General features: G+C 39.3%; 1 protein-coding gene across 4 annotated transcripts; it reads left to right on the top strand.

Annotated features, from left to right (window-relative positions):
• Window positions 1-7361: 7361 nt before the first annotated feature.
• side-IV (sidestep IV) lies at window positions 7362-19616 on the top strand. 4 transcript variants are annotated; one of them, XM_068297731.1, is made up of 16 exons: window positions 7362-7442; window positions 8796-9073; window positions 12866-13552; window positions 13615-13934; window positions 14012-14215; window positions 14277-14428; window positions 14697-14841; window positions 15002-15132; window positions 15199-15358; window positions 16008-16177; window positions 16244-16528; window positions 16994-17135; window positions 17222-17345; window positions 17421-17803; window positions 17867-18093; window positions 18227-19616. In XM_068297731.1, the coding sequence occupies exons 3-16, from the start codon at window positions 13128-13130 to the stop codon at window positions 18467-18469; spliced, it is 3111 nt and encodes a 1036-aa protein (XP_068153832.1). In that variant the 5' UTR covers window positions 7362-7442; window positions 8796-9073; window positions 12866-13127; the 3' UTR covers window positions 18470-19616. The 4 variants fall into 4 exon arrangements, with proteins under 4 accessions (XP_068153832.1, XP_068153835.1, XP_068153834.1 ...); XM_068297733.1 differs by lacking the exon at window positions 7362-7442 and adding an exon at window positions 7892-8365; XM_068297732.1 differs by lacking the exon at window positions 7362-7442 and adding an exon at window positions 8400-8474.
• Window positions 19617-19697: the final 81 nt, after the last annotated feature.

The following is a 19697-nucleotide window of genomic DNA, read 5'->3' as shown; positions in this document are numbered from 1 at the left end:
CTGCTTTATTTCGCCATTTTTATTTGTTTCGTTTTTTTTTTTTCTTGCCCCACCGCGTTATGAATGTATGTATATACACACTAGAGGTGTGTGTGTGTGTGTGTTGAATTGGTTTTTTTCCTTTTACTTGGCTCTGGCTCTTTGTTTTTGGCGAAAAACCTCTTTTGTAATATGTATGTATGTATGTCTGGAGCATCCATCCTTGTGCCTTGGCATGGCGCTGGCGCTTATCCTGACCGTGCCTCCTAACGAGAATGGGTTGGTCGGGGGGTATTTTTCCTGCCTGTTCGCTCACCTTGCGATTTGTTTTTAAAAGCCGCTCAGCTGTGGCTGAAATAACTTTCTGTTTGTTACCTTTGTTAAAACAATAAAATTATTATTATTGCTCCACATGTTGGAATTTGAGGACTTAAAATGTTATTTCGACTTCGGGCCTTTGTCTTGTTGTTCTGTCCCCTTTACTCTCCGCTCCTCTCCGCAGTCGGAGCTGCCCTTTCTTCTGGTTTGCCCTGCATCTTTTACTCGTATAATCATCGTCCATCATTTCTTGGCATCTTTTACCCATCCCGGAGCTCGTCTGGGGAATTTGTCATGCAATTTCACATTTTTTCTTCATTTTTCTTGTTTTTGTTTTGTTTCTTTGTGTGTGTGTGTGTGTGTGTGTGTGTAAGCAACAATTTTATGTCATTTGTTGATTGTGTAAATTTTCGCTGTTTAGCAGACAGTCGAACGGCCATCTAAAGGGCCATCTTGTCTTTGCTGGGCCTTTGGCTTTGACTTTGGCATTTTTGAAAGGTGCTAAAGGATTTTATGTACGGCCTAACCGTGGCTTATTTGCGTTTTTAGTAGCCCCAGCTACTTCGCTGACTTGGGCTACATAAAAAATGATTTACTATATGGTGGGTCTCCCTTTATGACAAGTCGTAAATTGCATTTTATGTCGCGCATCTTGGCCTGGAGTTTACATTTTTTTCTCTCTTTGCTCGGGTTCTATTTTTTCTCTCTCTCTGTGTGTGTGTGTGTGTGTTTTATTCCTTGTATATATCTGTTAATTAAGATTGAGGACGATGTGCCAGCAGTTGCAATTGCACACAGAAAAATGGCCAATTATGCAATGTGTTGGCTTTGCATTTGCACAAAGTGTAGAGAAACTAATCCAAGGCAGGACTTTCAATGTATTTTAACTGTAAACAGGTGCCGACCCTCTTTTGGCTAAGCACTAAGCCTATTATACCCTTTATTCACATACAAACTGAAGGCATATCATTACTAGGACTTGCTAGGGTAGCTAGCAGTCAGTTATTTGGACACTTGATGAGGGGAATTTTTTTAATTAGACCCAGTGCCTAAGTCGGCTATTGCGTACAAAAGGTAAATTGTAAATGTGGATGTTGCTTTACGTTGCGGAAATAGCTTCTCCTCGAGAAGTGTCCTTCTTCTCCTGTTTATCCAAGCCTCCACAAATGCACTTAGAAGGCAGAAACGCGTAAGCATCTTTATTTGTATCTGTATCTCTGCATTTGCATCTGCATCTGGTGTAACTGTATCTGGGCGCATTTGCCTTTGCCTTTTCCTTTGCCTTAACTGTCTTCTAGGATGTATCTTATGTTATGTTTGCCGTCTTCACCTGCTTATGTGAATGTGGAAATGTTGTGATGGTGGTAGAGGAGGGGGAGGGGGCGGTAAAGAAAAGCCTTTTGCCAAGGCAAGCCAAGAGATTACGCGAAACGTGTCACAAGTGCAGTCTGCACCTTTTGAAGTTATGTTTAGAATGGCAACGGACTGAACCATTCTGTCGGCTGCCGGCTGCTGCTCTGCCTTCGTCTAATGAGTGAAAGAATTAGAATTCAAAATATGGCAAAAAAGTCACGTTTTGTGAAATTAATGACGATTTGGGGCAACAGCATTATTGTTCATCTCATTGCAAGTGACAGCCACCACCACCGACATCATGACCGGCACCACTTGAGGCAAACTCAGAGATGTGGCTATAAATGTGGAATGAGGCCAACATAATTGGCTGAATCAAACAATACCGTTATTATGCCATTTAATCATTCAATTATGACTTTGGTAATCTAAAAAGTCAATAAATTTTGAACTTGTTTTGTGTTTTTCTTTCTGTTTTTTTTTTTACATTAGCCATTAATTGTTTGAATTGTTCAACCTATCCACTCAACCTGTTTGTATTCCTAAGCATTATTCATATAAACAATATTTTTGTATGTGCATGTCACAAATTGAAATTATAATTAATACCAATATAATTGGTGTCTGCTTTGTTTTTTTCCTCCTCCTAATGCTCCTGATTGAAAGCGAATGCCGAAATGTATCTATTAGATACAAAATGAATCTACAATGCTTGTTCTCTCCCTGTGAGCGTGTGTGTGTGTTTGTGTATTGTTGTGCGGCCAAACAACACGCAAACGCAACACACACAACATATACCCCATATAACAACAAGAGAACACACCACACACACACACACACATCACTCACACTCACCGAATGAAGAAATATGAGTATGCAAATAAGCTTAAAGCGCACAATCACAATCAAAAACGACAACAACAATAACTATCGTAGCGGTAAAGTGTTTAGACACGCAATGTCAATAAAGTATCTTATCTTGAAACATATACACATTGAGCGGGCGATGGATACAACGGATACGGATACGATATACTCATGTCGCGCTTGTAGCTACAATATATATCCCATTCAACATTCAGCATTCAACATTCGACATTCGACATTATACATATGTGTGCCACGATAAAAAAAAAAACGTCGCACACTTTTTTTTTGGTTTTGGTTTTATATTTTTCCTCTGTTCTGGTGTTTTTTGAGAGGGATAGATAGATAGCGGGGGCTTATTCAATAATGCGTGCCTACGAATTTTGATTATACATACATCACCAAACACCACACAAACCTACATACATATGTATATGGGGGCCATGGGTCGAGAATATGGCCAAAAAGAACCAAAAAACATGTCAAAGGGTTTGCTTCGGTTGACGGTGGCTCAGTTTGGAGTGCCCATTCTAGCTCCTATGTATAAAATATATATTTCTGTGTGTGTGTGTGTGGAAATGATCTTTGCATGTTTGAAAAACATTTTAGCATACCGGGGCGTGGCGAGTGCGTAACGGACAGACTGACAAATCGACAGACACTGAACACAGACAGGCAGGCGTTCAGTCGAAATTGCAAATTGAAATGTTACATCTAAGCACGTATTAAGCACGTGGCTGGGGCTCGGTTTGCATGTGTGCACCGATAAATCGATGCCTTTTGGATTGGTTGTATAGATTTAACCAGAAAACATGCCCACGGCCCCATACTCCCACAATCCGCTCCACATCGCCCCCCCAGTCTTGCTAAAAGGCAAAATCATTGTTTTTATCATCCATTTCTAATAAACGTTAATGAGCCGAAGCACGGCAAAGACAAATTCAAAAGGCCATGGACACAAATCTAGATTGAGGCGGTGACACATACAGTCAACTTGGGGAACAGAATGTAGGAACATCAATTGAAGCACCCATAACAGAGGAGATTTCACCTGAGACTCAACTAGTGCGTGGGAAGATCAATACGCAATCAATATTCAATTTAATAATCTTCCATCACCATTTTTATTCATCTTGAAATAGATATAACGAATGTTTGATTTATCTGTTAGAATATAGAATATATATTGGAAACAAAAAAGAGTATAGGTAGATAGTTGATGGGTTAAATCGAGTTTTACAATTTGTTCCATACGCTTGTGTTAAATTTATTAACACTCTTGAACTCAGTTTATTGTCAGAGATGGTCACTTCCTATTGATATGCTAATTTTAATGGTCAAATAATCGCATCTCCATCTTCATTGTAAATTGTAATAAATTGGTTAAATTCTTAAGCTTTTATTAGGAAGTTGTCATTAAGTCATCTGTCGACGATGCTGCGACTAATTTGGCAGTTGCTATTAATTGCTGTTTTCAAGAGAGTTCCCCTAAAAAACAACGAATAACATGGCATATATGCAAATTGGCCAAAAGGCCCCAGACCCACAGACAGACATTCAGACAAACCAAGAGACCGACTGAGAGGCTGAGGCACTCCTCTGGCGATTGCTATAATAAATGTTCAAGTCGTAAGAAACATGTGTAAACTATGTTGAAATGAGTTTTTAAACGTTTTACGCGTAGTAGAAGACTCAGACCGACAACCGACAACTAGACAACTTTAGACATTCAGACATCTTGAGTTGGCCATGCCTAGATAGATAGATACATATGTATCTACATTTGTGATGTCGCTGCTGCTGCTGCTGCTGCTGATGATGTCCATAACGAATGCTCAGCAAATGCAAATGATTACAATACACAATGGACCAGGAATTTCTTAGAAAATGCTTTGTTATTCTTCCTGCAGTTGTTGTTCTTGGAGTGCATGCCCCGGTCCGGGCATACGATCACTATGGTTCACATTTCCCCTGGCTTCGCCCATTTCAATTCAAAATACATTTTGAGTTACATTTGCTGCTAGGTGGTGTAGTGGTGTGAGTGGGTGATGGGGTGAGTGTGTTTACATCGGGGCAATGCCATTGGTAATGCTATTTTTGTATTGCAATGCGCATAACTTGTTTTAATTTTCTAAACATTTCGTAGTTTTCTACTTAATTTGCTCTCGTTGCTACTTCTTTTTTATTGAACCACCCATCGAATAGGCAAAAGATATATTTATTGATAATATGACCACAGCTATTTTATGATCCCAGCCAAAAATAAACCACAAATCCCTAGTGTTAAGTCTAATACATCTCAAAAGAAGGAGGCTTGCTAAGAGAAGCAGGAGGCGGAGGCGTCGTCGTCGGAGGATGAGAAGAGGTCTGTGGCATCTGTGGGTGCAAATGAATTGGGACTGCCATCTCACTTGAGATTTCTCACACCTCCACACCGCTTGTTTCTTTTTGACTGAGGATTGGGGTCGGGGGAGAAACTGGCTGTTCACGTGCCATTGCTTTTGATCTGTTTAGCATTCCATGGCACATCAGAAAGTCGTAACTATTGACAAGATCTGGAGCAACAACAACAACAATACCGAGGTGTATTGTTCAGATAGAGAATTTTCGAAAAAAGACTCGTGTATTTGTTTGCATTAATTTGTATATGTTACTTAAAGCGATTAAATGCGTCTCGCAGGGCATCCAGTGGAGATCTCAATACTGGTCCAGGTGATTGCACTCTCGCTTCCCAATTCCCTCCACCCCCACACTCTCCAACTGCCCATACTCCCGCCACTCGAACTCGCTATCGCACTCGACGGTGGCTATATTTGGGTGGCCATATTGAACTCCAAAGATGCGCCCTGCTTCGTTTCTACTACTTCCTCTCCATTACTTAACATTTCCATAGCAAATTGTGTGAATATGGCGCATCAATCACTTGATAAAGAAACAACACAATGCCAAAGGCACATGATGAATAACAGCTGGCTAAATCGGAATTAAGATGAAATGTTTTCTGCAAAATAAATATGTATTTTCCCTACTCGTATATATTGTGGACGAGTGCATGGGGAAATCTACTTGAACCTGTTTCATTAACTTATGAGCTTATTAAACCGCAGCCAGCATATTGATTGATATTGGATTAAACATTGAATATACTTTTTTTTTGTTCTGTATTTCATTAAGAGTATTCATATAGTATGTAAAATATTTTCACAAAGTGCATTAAATGATCGATGTAGAGTCAAATGTATCGTATGCAAGGCAATGTTTTTATAGCATGAACAGATAAAAAACCCTTTAATTTGATTTTATTCGTACCAAATTTTGACACCCTTTCACAATTTAAAGAATTTAAATATATAAATATAATACTTTATTTTATTTTACACAAATATAATATGCTTTTAAGCAACCAACAAAACAAATCAAACTTTTATATATGTTATTTTGCTTTTATTTTGTCATTAGATTTGAAATTTGTAATATAACAGAATAGATAATGATTGCAATCCTGGTTAGATGAGTTCTTTAAATGGCTTAGCCATAAATGCAACTGATTAACAAGAATCCTGGTTTCAAATCGTGACTAGTGTTTAGATGTCTGATAAAGGACATACAGTTTTACGTGTTCCTTGGTAAACAGTTTGTTGGGGATGACAAATCTCCGCTTACTCTAGCTTTTGACCCATATTACCTGCTAATATCTTTCTGTAGACTAAATGTCTTGACGGAGTATTACTCTCATTTTTATTCCACATTGTCTATCGAAGTTTTCAAGTGTTTTGAATTAATAATTGTAATGCAAAAATCAAGGTCTTCTTCGTTCTCCTTTGATTTGTATCTTTTAGTTAATAAGAATAAAACAAATCGTTACAACTTGAGACATTTACATACATACATATGTACATATGTATATCTGGGCAAAACCTAGTCGGTGGCTCAGTGGAGACCTACTAAACCTCCAATTCTGTTGCTCTCTAGTTCGAACCCTGACATAAGTAGGTGGAATTTTCCCCACGATGAAGCAATACTGAAAGGTAGTTCCATCGGGGATAATGGAAACGATTGTGGATTAACGAATAATATATGTATGTATATATCTGGGCAAATTGTTATGTTCATCGTCGTTAAATAATAAATTATATACACAACTGGCAAAATAGATATTTCTGTACATACTAGTTTAGTCTGCCTATTACAAATATTAAGAATTTCTAAGATGGCAATATAGGTAAATTTTTGTTTATTTATTGTTATAATGGCAGTCATATTGTTCTTATTCTATTATTTGTTTGTTTTTGTTTCTGGAGGATGCAAATATTCCAGACATTCTTATTTAGATTGATAATAAGATTGTTTTAAACAAGACATTTTGTTGTCTCTCTCTCTTTTTTGACTATCCTTTATTTGATCGTTTATTCACATTTTTGGAATTTTCGAAGCCAAATTGGTAAGCATAAATAAAATACACAAGCAGCAGGAGCAACAGGAGCAACAGGAGCAGCAAAAGAATGAGCAGAGCGAAGGAGCAGCGGAAGATTGTCACAATTTAAAATATTTCGTCAATCTCTGTTATGCTCGAATAAGTTCAACTTTAAGGATACTTTCTAACAGAAGTTTGGCCCCAAAGAGACATTTACGATATTCGATGGCATTCGAATAACGTTTGGCCAAGTTTCATGCCTTCTCTTTGTTCGAAACTCCAGCGGCCGCTCTTCCACTGACGCTCTCTCCCTCTCTCTCTTAGTTTATTTTCGGCTTGTCGGGTTTTGGATTCGAATGAAAAATCAAAGCAGCGACAAAAGCCAGACACATCGTGAGCCAGAGACTGACTAAACGCATCGAGAACGACAGCGACAACGACGAGTATCCAGTAGATACGCGAAGCTATAACGGTACACATGTTGCTGTCGGATAAACGCGAACGCACAACGGTAAAGTGAAAAATGTAGCCCAATCCGTTAGCTCTAGGGTATCCATTAAAATTGCGCGCACACACACACGCACACACACGCACAACTACAATCACAATTGTACCTATCTCCGTATCTGTGAGTTTTGTGTGTTGGTGAATTCAGGATTCGATTTCAAGTGTTTATTAAAAAATAAATATTAAAAAAATCGAAGCACTTAAAAGTGGCACAATACAATTTATTAATTAATAATTCATCCCTTTGCAATGGAACGAAAAGATTAACAATTCAAGGATAATGTGTTAAACTCAAATCCCCCCATTGAATTCCGAGTGATATATCTATGTTGGGCTAGCCGGCTTAACTTGGCCAAATAGTTGGCAATAGTTTAAGGACTTGAAATTGACAAAATTTAAATATTCGTTATATATACCTTGATTGTGTGAATGAAACAAATCCAAGAGTGGAATGACTAAAATAGCAACAACAACAATGTCATCCTCGTGCCTCGTGCTGACTTTGAAAATCCGCTCCACTTAACTCCAACACTCCAAGCGACTGTCGTTGCCGTTGCCGCTGCCGCTGCTTTTGTGGCTGTCGTGCTTTGACTTCGTCGATAATTGGAATTTACGACTGTGGCATATACCAACAAAAAGAACAAAAAAAACTGGAAAAAAAAACACAGAAAAGGGAACGGAGAATATATACACGGTCACAAGGATAAAAGCCAGGCACGGGCCATGAACGAGGCACGAGTCTAAGCCACTTTTTGACTCGTCCTCGTTGCTGTTTCTGCGGGCTGAATTGTTTCAGTGACGGTGTCTGTTCCGTTGTCTGCTCAACCTACCTAAGCCCAAATAGGAGCCACAGGCAGGAGGACTAGTGAGCAATCCCTTTCCGCCCGTGCAGTGCCGTGTAAAAGTATACATATATCCCCGGAGTGGGTGTGTGGGTGTGTGAATGTGTGTCTGGATATATATTTTTTTGTTGTCTTCGTTACTCAATATGCCGTTCAATTGGCCCTGTCACAGTCAGGCGCGCTGATTTGTTATGGTAATAGTTGTCAAAACGAGAGAGATTCAAGAGATCTCTTTAGTGGGCACTTGATTACACTTGGCCATATGATAAATGTATGTGTATTGTGTGTTCGATAGTGTAGACACGGAGTCTGGCCCGGGCCAAGAGCAGACAAAGATTACAATGTGTTTGCAGTGAACGTAAATCTTGGCCAATTAAGAAATGGAAATAAGGTTTTCGCGTGTGCTTAAACAGAAAAACGAAAACGAAAAACGAAGAAATTCGCCAGCAGCTTCCCCAGCCAACATCATCAGCATATACTTATACCTATATATATATCTTGAATTTCATCTGCAGATCAAGCTCAGACGGCGTGTCGACTCTGAAATGTATACAAAAGTTACAGCCCCAGAAGCAAGTTAAAGCAAATTCAAACTAAACTAAACCAAACAAAGCTAAAACAAAACAGTTCATCCATTAAGCCCAGAGCAAACAATAATAATAAAAACCAAAAAACACAACAAAAACTATACTATTTAAAACAACAAACAACAATTTATGTAAATTTTGGAATATTGAATGAATACATTTCGTACATTGCATACATACAAACATATGCACATATATTAAGTCAGGTGAGTTATCTGGCTGCTTATTTTCTACAAAATTTATGCTCATATCTGCATAATCGCAAATTAAGCTACATAATTAATAAGCCAAGGAAGCTCGGTTTGGCTCCTGTCACTGGGCGTTGATGTAGCACTTTGGGGAGCCACTTAATATCAACTGGCGATGGCTGCTGGGCAGCTTTTATGTACAACCTACCGACCGTCTATATACATACATACTAACATATATATTACTTGTGTTTATATACTTTGTATATACATATATATGTATGTAGGTATGTGTATTTATCTCCAACTCTTAAGTTTTACTCTACGTGCCACTGCGTACCGAAAAGTATCGATGTCTGTAATCTTAATTAGCAACACCAAAGAGTTGGCAGCAAACACAGAGAGAGCCGGCTTGGGCTCTGTCCCCGGTGCCAACTGCCAACCCCCAACCCCCAGCCCAACCAAACTCAGCCCCAAGCTCCCAAACTCAAACCTACTTCCCCCCACCCTCCCACTTTGTCTACTCAAAGCCAAAACATCTTTTAACATTTTAAGCATTGGCGCACAAAACATTCAACCTAAAAACCGGTTTCAGGTTTTCTTGTCATATTTTTTTTTAAGTTTTCTGTGTTTTGAACAAATGGCCAGCAAAATCAACAAAAACTTAACTCTAAAAGTTGTCCATTGCTCCGACTGGGCACAAGCCAACCGGCTGCTACCCATCAGAAAAGGTAAAATTAATATGCAATCCCAAAGGAAACGATTCTCTTATGACAAACTTTACCTGTACACCTGTGGGAACCTCTCGATGGGTATGAGTGTGTGTATGCTGGACACCTCAAGCTATGCAAATATCATTGATCTGCTTTCATACAGGAGAATAAAAAACAAGAATAAAAAATTCGCACCTCGATGCGAGAACAAAGCGACCCCTGGGGGGGAAGAGGCTCACTACACATTCATGTATGCGCATAAAATCAAGTTTATTACGCCAATTTTCAGGGGCAGGGGAAGGCTTCCCCTTCTTCTTTAATAGTTTTCATTAGAAATCGCTAAACACTATAAAGACTCATACCCCGGCAGTCAAGCCCCCCTCCCACCACGACATTGGTCCATTGTGTGTTTGATAGATAGTGTAAATTGAAATTCCATTTAATTTCATTACAAAATTTTCCTCCCCGGTGTGCTGCGTTTGTTATTATTTTCTTTGTTTCTCATTTGTAAATTAGTAATGGGTGGAAAAAACAGAAAATGCGTAGAGGAAAATGTTTTTTTTCCTTTCGTTTATTTGTTTTGTGCATAATGCTTTGTATAATTTCATTATTATTTGTATATAAAATAAAAAAATTAATAAATCAACGCATCTATTGTTGATTCTATTGTGGCAATAAAAACAGATAAAAACTAATGAATTTTAAATGGGCAAGATTTCAAGTTCATTGATGTGTATGTACGATTTGCATTCATGGAACCGGTTCGATATCTTCAAATATTTGATTCTCTTGACTTAAAAACTTTTAAAGTTTTAGCCCCAGCCCTTTTGGCCCTCAGTAGGAAGCGCCCCGATAAGCGAACATAGCATTCATAGGCAAATTGTGTGGACAGTGAATTTACGAGCAGCAGATTTTAGTCTTTTCTTTACAGTCAGTGAGGTTGTCTTTGTTGGTTGGTTAGTATGGAATATCGTAATAATTAATTAAGTTATAATATTAAATGCCCATAAAGGGGCATTATGGCCATAACTTTGAGTCGATTGATGAGCGTAGGGTATGGCAAATGGGCCCATGCCTATGGCTGATTGACTGGAATCTCAGATATTTTAGTGGCTAGCCATAACTCTTTCTCTTATCAGATGTATGTATATTATCTTGGTAGAAAGGGAGTGCAAAGGCTGAAGAGACCTTGTCCAGCATGCCAATGAATACATACATACATCTCCATCATCATTATTATTTTGATTATAATCATCTTCATCATCTCCATCATTTATGACAGAGAAAAAATGTTTACTACAAACTCACTTTCTCAAACAGAATGTTGGAGCTAACTCACTTTGCCTTGTGTTACTTTATGGTACTTGTGTGCCAATGATGTTGTCAGTTTTCATATTCTCATTTCTTTTTTTTTTATATTTTGGTGTTTTGGTTTTTTCCTTTGGATTCTTTTGGCCATGCCAGACATGTGCCAAATAAATGACTTTACATTTTTAAAGATATTATGTTGACAGTCCAGATTGAGGGTGTCCAAGTGGAGAATTTCACCAATCAACTTTGTCTAGTGGACCGCAATTGCGTCATGAATTCTAACCTGGCCATGAGCTCATTCATTCATTCACTCATTCATTCAAGTTCGTCCAAGCAATATATATCTGGATGCTGGCTCATAATTGTGAGGTTGTTAATTTGGCAAATGCTGATGCCCATATCTGCATCAAATGCCAAAAAGAAAGAGAAAAACCAAATACGAGAAATATTTATTGAGTGTGGAAAATATTTCTTAAATATTGATTGATGCAGATTTTCTAAATTAAATATGGCTTGTGTGCTTTTTTGTGTATTTGTGCGTATAGAAAATATTGATTTGAAATCAATTGAAGTTAAATAAATACCACAATAAAAGCTAACAAAAACTCTTTACGCTAGCAACTGAATGAAATAAAGGGAGCAGAATTTATTAAATTTACGTTTCGTTCATATATTGCACATAAAAAAGGAACTGTTTCTGAAAGACTAAAATGGAATCAATCAAATATTAAACAAATATTTCTTTTAATGTAAAAAACTATATTCAAAATGTTGGTAAAGTTTTTACAATACTTTCTAAACTGTTAAGAACTAGTCTAAAAGTATTGACCTTGTTATTGTGATGACAATTTTTGCCACTATCTACTATCTACTCAGGATAATAAATTAATCATGAAGCAGTCCTCGGTAGATGAGTCAATTGAGATCCTGGTTCGCAGTCCAGGCTTATTGTATTACATCATCTGTATGTATAAGTTGATAGTTTACAACTAAGAGTCAGTTGGCTTGTGCAATTTAATTTGAATTTACTGTGCAATTATAAACCTAAATAACACAAATAAAATTTGTTATTGGCCTTAAATGTACCCAAATTATTCAATAAACATTATTTTTAACATGAACTTTTGAATTCCTTAAAGAAGAACCGATCGTTTTCATTTTGATTGTTGTCGAATGATAATCATCTTAATTTTCCAAGAATTCTTTTTCTAAGTTAGATGGATTAATGAGTGATTTGGCAAAACGAAAGGGAAAACAGGTCTGATTTCCGGTTCAAGGGTGAGAACAGGTCTTAATTTCGATTCCAACGAACTGATTCTGAATCAAAAACGAGATTGAGTAACTTTAAGATGTGAATTAATAGTTTTGTAAAAAGTTTTCTTGCCAAATTTATAAATTCAACATTTATTTAACCATCCTACCGAAAAAAATTCTAAGAAAATATTTGACTTATACAAATATATCTACTTTCCTTAAGACTTACCCTAACAAAGTTTGACCTACTATTACATCCAATTGTCCTCAAAATGAAATAATTGCTGCTCCATTATACATAGTAAACATTTAATAAATGCGACTTATTAAGTGGACAGGAACTGTACAGGATTTGTGATTTATTTTAATAGAGTTTTGTATTTATAACAAATAACAATATAAAGCGTCAGAAAAGTTCTTTGCCTTGTAGACATTCGGATGCACATGTGATATCAAAAGTTGATGAATGCCTTATCATAAGTTAAACTTTCCATCAGTCGATTTATTTTAAATAATCCGATTCTTTCCACAGCAATACAACGACTACACAGAGACTGCTATCCTTATCGTCGTCGTCATTGTCATTGCCATCTGCACAATCAATATTATCCTAGACTCTTTTTGCTGGTGGCCGTGCAAATGCATGGCCAGCAATTTGATGCTCGGAAACATGAATGAAAATGTGATAAGCAGTCAATAAATATGAGCAAAGACAAAGACTTAGCAAACGAGGACTTCCAGTGAACCAGATAACAGAAAGCAAGCAGTAAGCCAGCCAGCCAGAGAACACAATCATGCATCCTGAGGTCGGGGCCACGTTTGCATTCATTTGCCAACGATTTAAGCAGAAGCCAAGCCTTCAACTTCATCTTCATGTTCCGGTTTCCCTGCACACCTCCGCATCCGCCTCTGTCCCACCACAGCATGGCCGTCGGCGACGGCGAAGGTGGGAGGCAGATGGAAGCAAGTCCTGCTCATTTTACTCATCCTCTTGGAATCTTGGCATATTACTGCTGCTGGTAACTTGCCAGGTGCATTGTTCGTATCTGGAGCCTGACGAGCTTATACACGAGCTGGATCGACCGGTGCCTCTGACTTCGGTGCAAGGAGTACTCGGTCGACAAACTATGCTGCCCTGCGATATATCTCCCTTGGAGCGCGACGATGCCGTCTATATGGTCCTCTGGTTTCGTGAGGGCGATGGTGAACCCATCTACAAGTGAGTTTTGCCAAAACACAAGTGGGCTAAGAAACAGACTCACTCAGTATATACATTTGCAGTTTTGATGTGCGGGGGCGGCAATTCGGACAGGCCCGCCTCTGGTCCTCACCGTTGGCCTTTGGAACGCGTGCCCACTTCAGCAGTACCTCGCATCCCGCCCAGCTGAAAATCGACAACATACGCATAGAGGACGAGGGCGTCTATCGCTGTCGAGTTGATTTTCGCAACTCGCCCACCCGAAATCTAAAGATAAATCTAACTGTCATTGTGCCACCAGACAGACCCATCATCTATGGTCCCAGCAGGCATGACAAGGCAAGCAATGTGGAGTCCTTCAACGAAGGCAACGACATTGTTCTAGCCTGTGAGGTTTCAGGCGGTAAGATCGAGTCACAACTAAGTGCACTAAATATCTGTAAGTCGAACTAACACCTATATAAAAAAAAAAAACTGCAGGTCGCCCACGTCCGAATGTTACATGGTATTTGGACAATACGGTTATCGATGAGTCTTTCGAACAACGTCCCGATGGCAAGACCATTAACCATTTGTCGTATCCCAACATTGGAAGGCAGCATTTGAATGCCAGGCTAGTGTGTGTGGCCAGTAATACGAATCTGACACCGCCCAACAATCGAGTCGTCATACTGGATGTAAATTGTGAGTGGCCATCTGTCGTTATCCCATGGCAAATCAAGTAAAAATAATTATAATTTTCCAGTAAAACCAATGGCCGTGAATATTCTCACCAAGGATCGCTTCATTTCCGCTGATCGTACCTATGACATTGAGTGCAAAAGTTCTGGGTCAAAACCTCCAGCTTTGATTACTTGGTGGAAGGGTAGCAAGCAGCTTAAGAAACTTACCAAGAACGTAAGTTCGCGTTCATAATGAATGCACAAAGTCTAGAGGCTCGTTAATTAAACACAAATTAATATTGTATACCTACACATATAGTATGTGTGTTAGTGTGTGTGCCAGTTTGTGTGCGTTTCTTAGTTGCTTGTCGAAAGGATGTGCGTTGGCCATAAGTAATTGCCACAGTTTTCGCTTTCGTCTTCGCTTACGCTCACATTTTGGCCTTGGCTTTCCGTTTCATTATTCATTTCCTAATGGACTCTGTTTGCGTTTTCTTTTTTAGTTTAATGAACCCGATAATCAATCTTTAAGTATACTGACGTTTACGCCCGGTCGCGAGGACGATGGCAAATATTTAACATGTCGGGCAGAAAATCAATTCATCGAAGGCAGCGCCATCGAGGACAAATGGCGTCTCATTGTGCATTGTAAGTGGAAAATGTAGAGCATAAAACGAGACGAATATGATAGTAAAAGGAAGAAATAATGGCTAAAGCGACGGAGATGTGTGTGTGTGGGGGTAGTGAATACTAATTGCCGTAGATCTGATGGGAAAAATCTCTTTTTCTCTGTCTGTTTTGCTTATAGACCAACCCACCACATTGCTTAAGATTGGCTCCTCTCTCAATCCGGATGATATCAAGGAGGGGGATGATGCCTATTTCGAGTGTTTGGTTCAATCGAATCCCAAACCATACAAGTTGTCTTGGTTTCACAACGTAAGCATATAATGTTCACCTTTTTGGCACTCAGTTTACTAAACCATCAACCATCAACACGTGTAGGGCAAGGAGTTGCAGCACAACATCTCAGCTGGCATTATTCTGTCGGATTCATCTTTGGTTCTGCAGAGTGTCTCACGAGCCTCGGCCGGTGACTACACTTGCCTGGCTGTCAATTCGGAGGGCAAAGGACCAAGTAATCCGGTCACATTGCGCATACGCTGTAAGTAAATGAGAAGACAAGCTGAGTAGCCGAATCTGAATCTGAATCTCAATCCCAATACCCCATCTCATCATGAACACGCCGTCCCACGACCCCTCGTCCCCGAAAATTCCACCTGGTCTGGCAAAACGAATCCGTAGCCGACCCATATTCTCAGCCCTCTCAGACCCAAAGTCACTACAGCTTGGCTTTGACTATCGTCTATGTAATTTCCAATTTAATCCTTGAGTTTGAATGGCTCTTAATGGCATTTTGGCCCTAGTCCAAAAACAAAAGCCGTATGTAGGCGTGGCTGCCCGACTCCCGTTAATGACCAAGATTATGGAGCAATGAATGCATTGCCTTTGCCTGGCTCTAGCTCTCTGGCACTGGCATTGCCACAAATGACCAAAATCAGAGGCGGTGGCAGTGGCAAGTGAACAGAGTTAAAGCCAGGGCCACAACCAGAGCCAGTGCCATTGCCAAATGCCGCATTCAAATTTGAAATTAATTCAGGGAAGTTTTAAAGGGCCAACTAAAAGCCGGATGATATTCATACCATTTTCTCATATTTCGAAATACATTCATGGACCATGCTAACTGGGTCTTAAATGTCTCAATGTGCTTTAATTATTTATTTGTCCCACATCCTATACATACATATTCATAGATGCGCCCATCTGTGCCAACGAGCATGAGGAATTGTTGGGAGCCCTTAAGCACGAGAAATTGTCATTGAAGTGCAAAGTGGATTCCTCACCGCCGGCAGATTCCTTCTACTGGACATTTAATTCCTCCGGTGAGCAAACGGAGTTACCAGCTCGACTACATACCAGCGAGGTAAGTGTCCCAGCTACACTCAGTTCATCATTGTCGTCATTGCATTGCGGCATTGGCATATTGCAGACGGGAATGTCGCTGTTGAATTACACTCCCATCTCGGACTTGGACTATGGTACCATATCCTGTTGGGGCAAAAATTCCATTGGCAAGCAACAAAGTCCGTGCATTTTTCAAATTGTCGCAGCGGGTCGGCCATTTCCCGTACAAAACTGTAGTGTGAATAACCAATCGACAGATTCCCTGCAAGTGGATTGCATGGAGGGATTTGATGGTGGTTTGCCACAGGGTTTTCTACTCGAATTGGTTGAGATGAACACCCTTCGTTTGGCTAGGAATATTACTTTATCGGTAAGTAAATTAACTTTTCCAGTAGAAAATGTAATGAACCCTTAACGGATTGAAGTGAAATGAAATAATTTCATCATTTTACTTTTAAATTTATTGCTTTATTACTGCCTAATCGGCTTAAAACTATAAAATGTTGCCTAATGTTCCAAAATTTTATTTGATTGATGATGAAGAAAGTTAACATAAGTCGGCAAAGAGTGGGGACTTTTGGCATATTTGGAATTTGAGTTGCCACTAAAATTATTGATTAGATGTCACTTTTAATTTGTTCAGTTAACAAGTTAAAAAGGATACCTATGAGCTCAGTTGACCTACTTTTGACTTTAATTCGCAATATCATTTGATGTTAATGTATAGCATACTCTTGGGATACAAATTTTCGTTCGAAAAGTAGGCAACATTTTTTTGCAGAAATAGTTAAAAGAATTCAACTACATTTAGCATTTAATTTTGGCTTGCTTACAGCATGGTTCTCCCAGCTTTGTCATAGACAATCTGGACCAGGCCGGCACCTATCGCATGATTATATTCTCAGTCAATGCGAAAGGTCGCTCGGAGCCCACCATAATAGATGACATTAACTTTAAGGGCGTGGCCAAATTCACTGGTAAGTTAAAGACAATTGTGGTGATAATTGAAACTCATGAAAATGATACTTTCTTGCTTCTTCCGCCATCTCGATCATAAAAACAGGAATTTCCCCTGGCCTTTCTATGCCACTTTCACCATTTCTAGCTGGGTTAACCTTATTCTGTGGACTTCTTTTTGCCATCACTTGCATCATAGCGGCTGCCTTTTACAGGAGATTCTCAAATCGGTAGGTTTAATAGACAATGCGAGGGCGAGTTGGACAGGGTTTCGGCTTAGCCTAATGCCCTCATTTAAATTGCAGGCGCAACGATAACAATCTGAAAGCCGCAAAGCACACACAATTATCCGTGGCCACGGACTGCCAGCTGGACCCGTTGCATCCTAATGCCCACGCCAATGGGCAGCATGAGCAGCAGGGGGGCAGTCATCATCAGCCCCACCACAGTCTGCTGCCCATTAATTGTGATAATCGCAGCGGAGCTGATTGCCCCACCTTGGGAGTAGGCGAGGTGAGTGTGGCCATTGATGGCGGGGTCAAAGGCACTTCTCCACTGGGCAGTGGTCTGCTGGCCATGAACAGTGACACATTGCGATCAGCGGCGAGGACACGTCACAGTCCAATTGGACTAGCCGATCAGGCCGATATCGATGATACGGATCCTGATGTTATACCAAATCAGTATGGTAAGACAACCAAGAATTATAGCTGTGTGCTTTCTAGATACTCATTGTCCATTTTCGTTTTAGAAAAACGTCCTTTGAAGAGTCTGATAGCCTCACCGGGCTATGCCAGCCCATCGTCTCGCCTTATGCAAAGGGACTATGTGCGGGATGCTGAACTGGTGAAGAATAATGGTGAGAATGTGGGCATGGTGGCGGGCCTGAATGGGGCAGAAGGACTTTCCGGGATTGGTCTGATGAGCAATTCTGGCAACGAAGTGCTCCACTACACGTTTAGGCCGAGTAAACAGATCGTGAGTATTTTTTTGGGTTTTTGGTTTTCCTATAAGTAACTGGAGCTGGATCTTCCGAATTCGCTATCATGGTGCCATACATTTTCTATCTCTTCTTCTCTTCCCTGCTGCTGCCGTTTCTATCTTTCTACAGAGCTATGCAACTCTGAATAAGAAGGGCATAACAACCTGTAGTCCGACGACTCTCGGTTCGATGAACTACAATGTGAGTACGTCGACGCCATCATCCTCATATCATCTAACACCCCAGCCCATGGAGGTCAGTTTGCTAAGTCCGAATAATCCGTCGGTGACATCGTCGCTGAGCGAATACCGATTTCGAACTGGACCTGAAATTGTCACCACTTCAAATCGCATACAGGAAAGTTGTATATAAATATCATACCTACTTATGCATATATACATACATACAAAACTAAGTATATAAATACATCCAACTATTATATATACTTATGTCTGAGTGTACAAAACGAGCATACAAGAGAAAAAAAAAAAGAAAAACTGATGAGAAACTGTATTAATACTTACATTGAATTAATCGTATCGAGTACTAAGTATATATATAATATAAAAGCAAGACCGTATTTATTCGCATGGTTTGAGGAAAGACTTCTTTTAAATGTAAGCATTTCTGTGTACTTAATGCATTAAACACTGAATCAATGCCAAAAGTGTGACTGTAATACACTCGTAATGTAAATAATCGTTGTCATCTGTCGTTTGTTGTAATGTAAAGCCTAATATCATGAACATGGGAAGACCCTCCCCCCATCCCGCACCCCCCACTTCCTTCAAAACGTGAACAGGAACCGAAATCTACATATTTTCTTCAAGCATATCCTATAATTTCATGCCATATCCCTTGATCCTACCAGGGAAGACGCATTTAAGCAACAAGAAAAACAACAAAACCGCTGTCAATCTAATCTAACATATCGCCATGGATCCTCGACGGGGACTTTGTTCATATCTAACAAATTGCTTCTACAAGTTGTGGTTAATGTTGAACTGAAACTAAGAACTCGATTCCAATAAAATTACATATATATATAAAGAAAATGCCATAATATTCCCTATCCATTTTAATTAAAACAGGATCTGCACTCTTCCAGACCTGGCAGAGTACTGCAGGAGTCGCATTTGTGAGAATATCACGTCATATCCTCTGTGAAAGTATTACCTACCTATTGATTTTTCTGTTTTTTGTTTAGGCCTAAGCGTAATTTAACTAACTTTAGTTTAATGCTAACTCGTTAAGATATAATAGATACATGTACATATATACTTTTAAGGTAGCTTAAGTACATAACTAGCTCGTCAAGGACTCAAAGAGGTAACGGCAAGAATGTATCCTTTGTGTGAACGACTAATTGGAATCGCAACGATCACTCTTAGAAATTATTTGTATATACTCCATCTAAAACGCATACTACATAATACATACTACAAATAATTAATAACAAATCACTGTGAAACACAAACGAGGGGAAAGTAAGAGAAATGAATATCGAAATAGAAACCGAAAATAATTAAATTGTTTGCTTCTGTGTGTATTGTTGCATGAATAGACTATATATAATCTAGTTGGTCGATCGCCTAGCTAG

This window comes from Drosophila tropicalis, unplaced genomic scaffold (assembly GCF_018151085.1).
Source record: "Drosophila tropicalis isolate 14030-0801.00 unplaced genomic scaffold, ASM1815108v1 contig_859, whole genome shotgun sequence".
In the NCBI taxonomy this organism is placed as follows: domain Eukaryota; kingdom Metazoa; phylum Arthropoda; class Insecta; order Diptera; family Drosophilidae; genus Drosophila; species Drosophila tropicalis.
This window is presented reverse-complemented; position numbering and strand designations above follow the sequence as displayed.

Excerpts from the sequence above, each read along its gene's own strand:
- side-IV (XM_068297731.1), top strand. The coding sequence starts at position 13,128 with ATGCATCCTGAGGTCGGGGCCACGTTTGCATTCATTTGCCAACGATTT. Across the intron at positions 14,842-15,001 it reads ATGGCGTCTCATTGTGCATT|ACCAACCCACCACATTGCTT; the intron begins GTAAGTGGAAAA and ends TTTTGCTTATAG. Across the intron at positions 17,804-17,866 it reads TGTTATACCAAATCAGTATG|AAAAACGTCCTTTGAAGAGT; the intron begins GTAAGACAACCA and ends TTTTCGTTTTAG.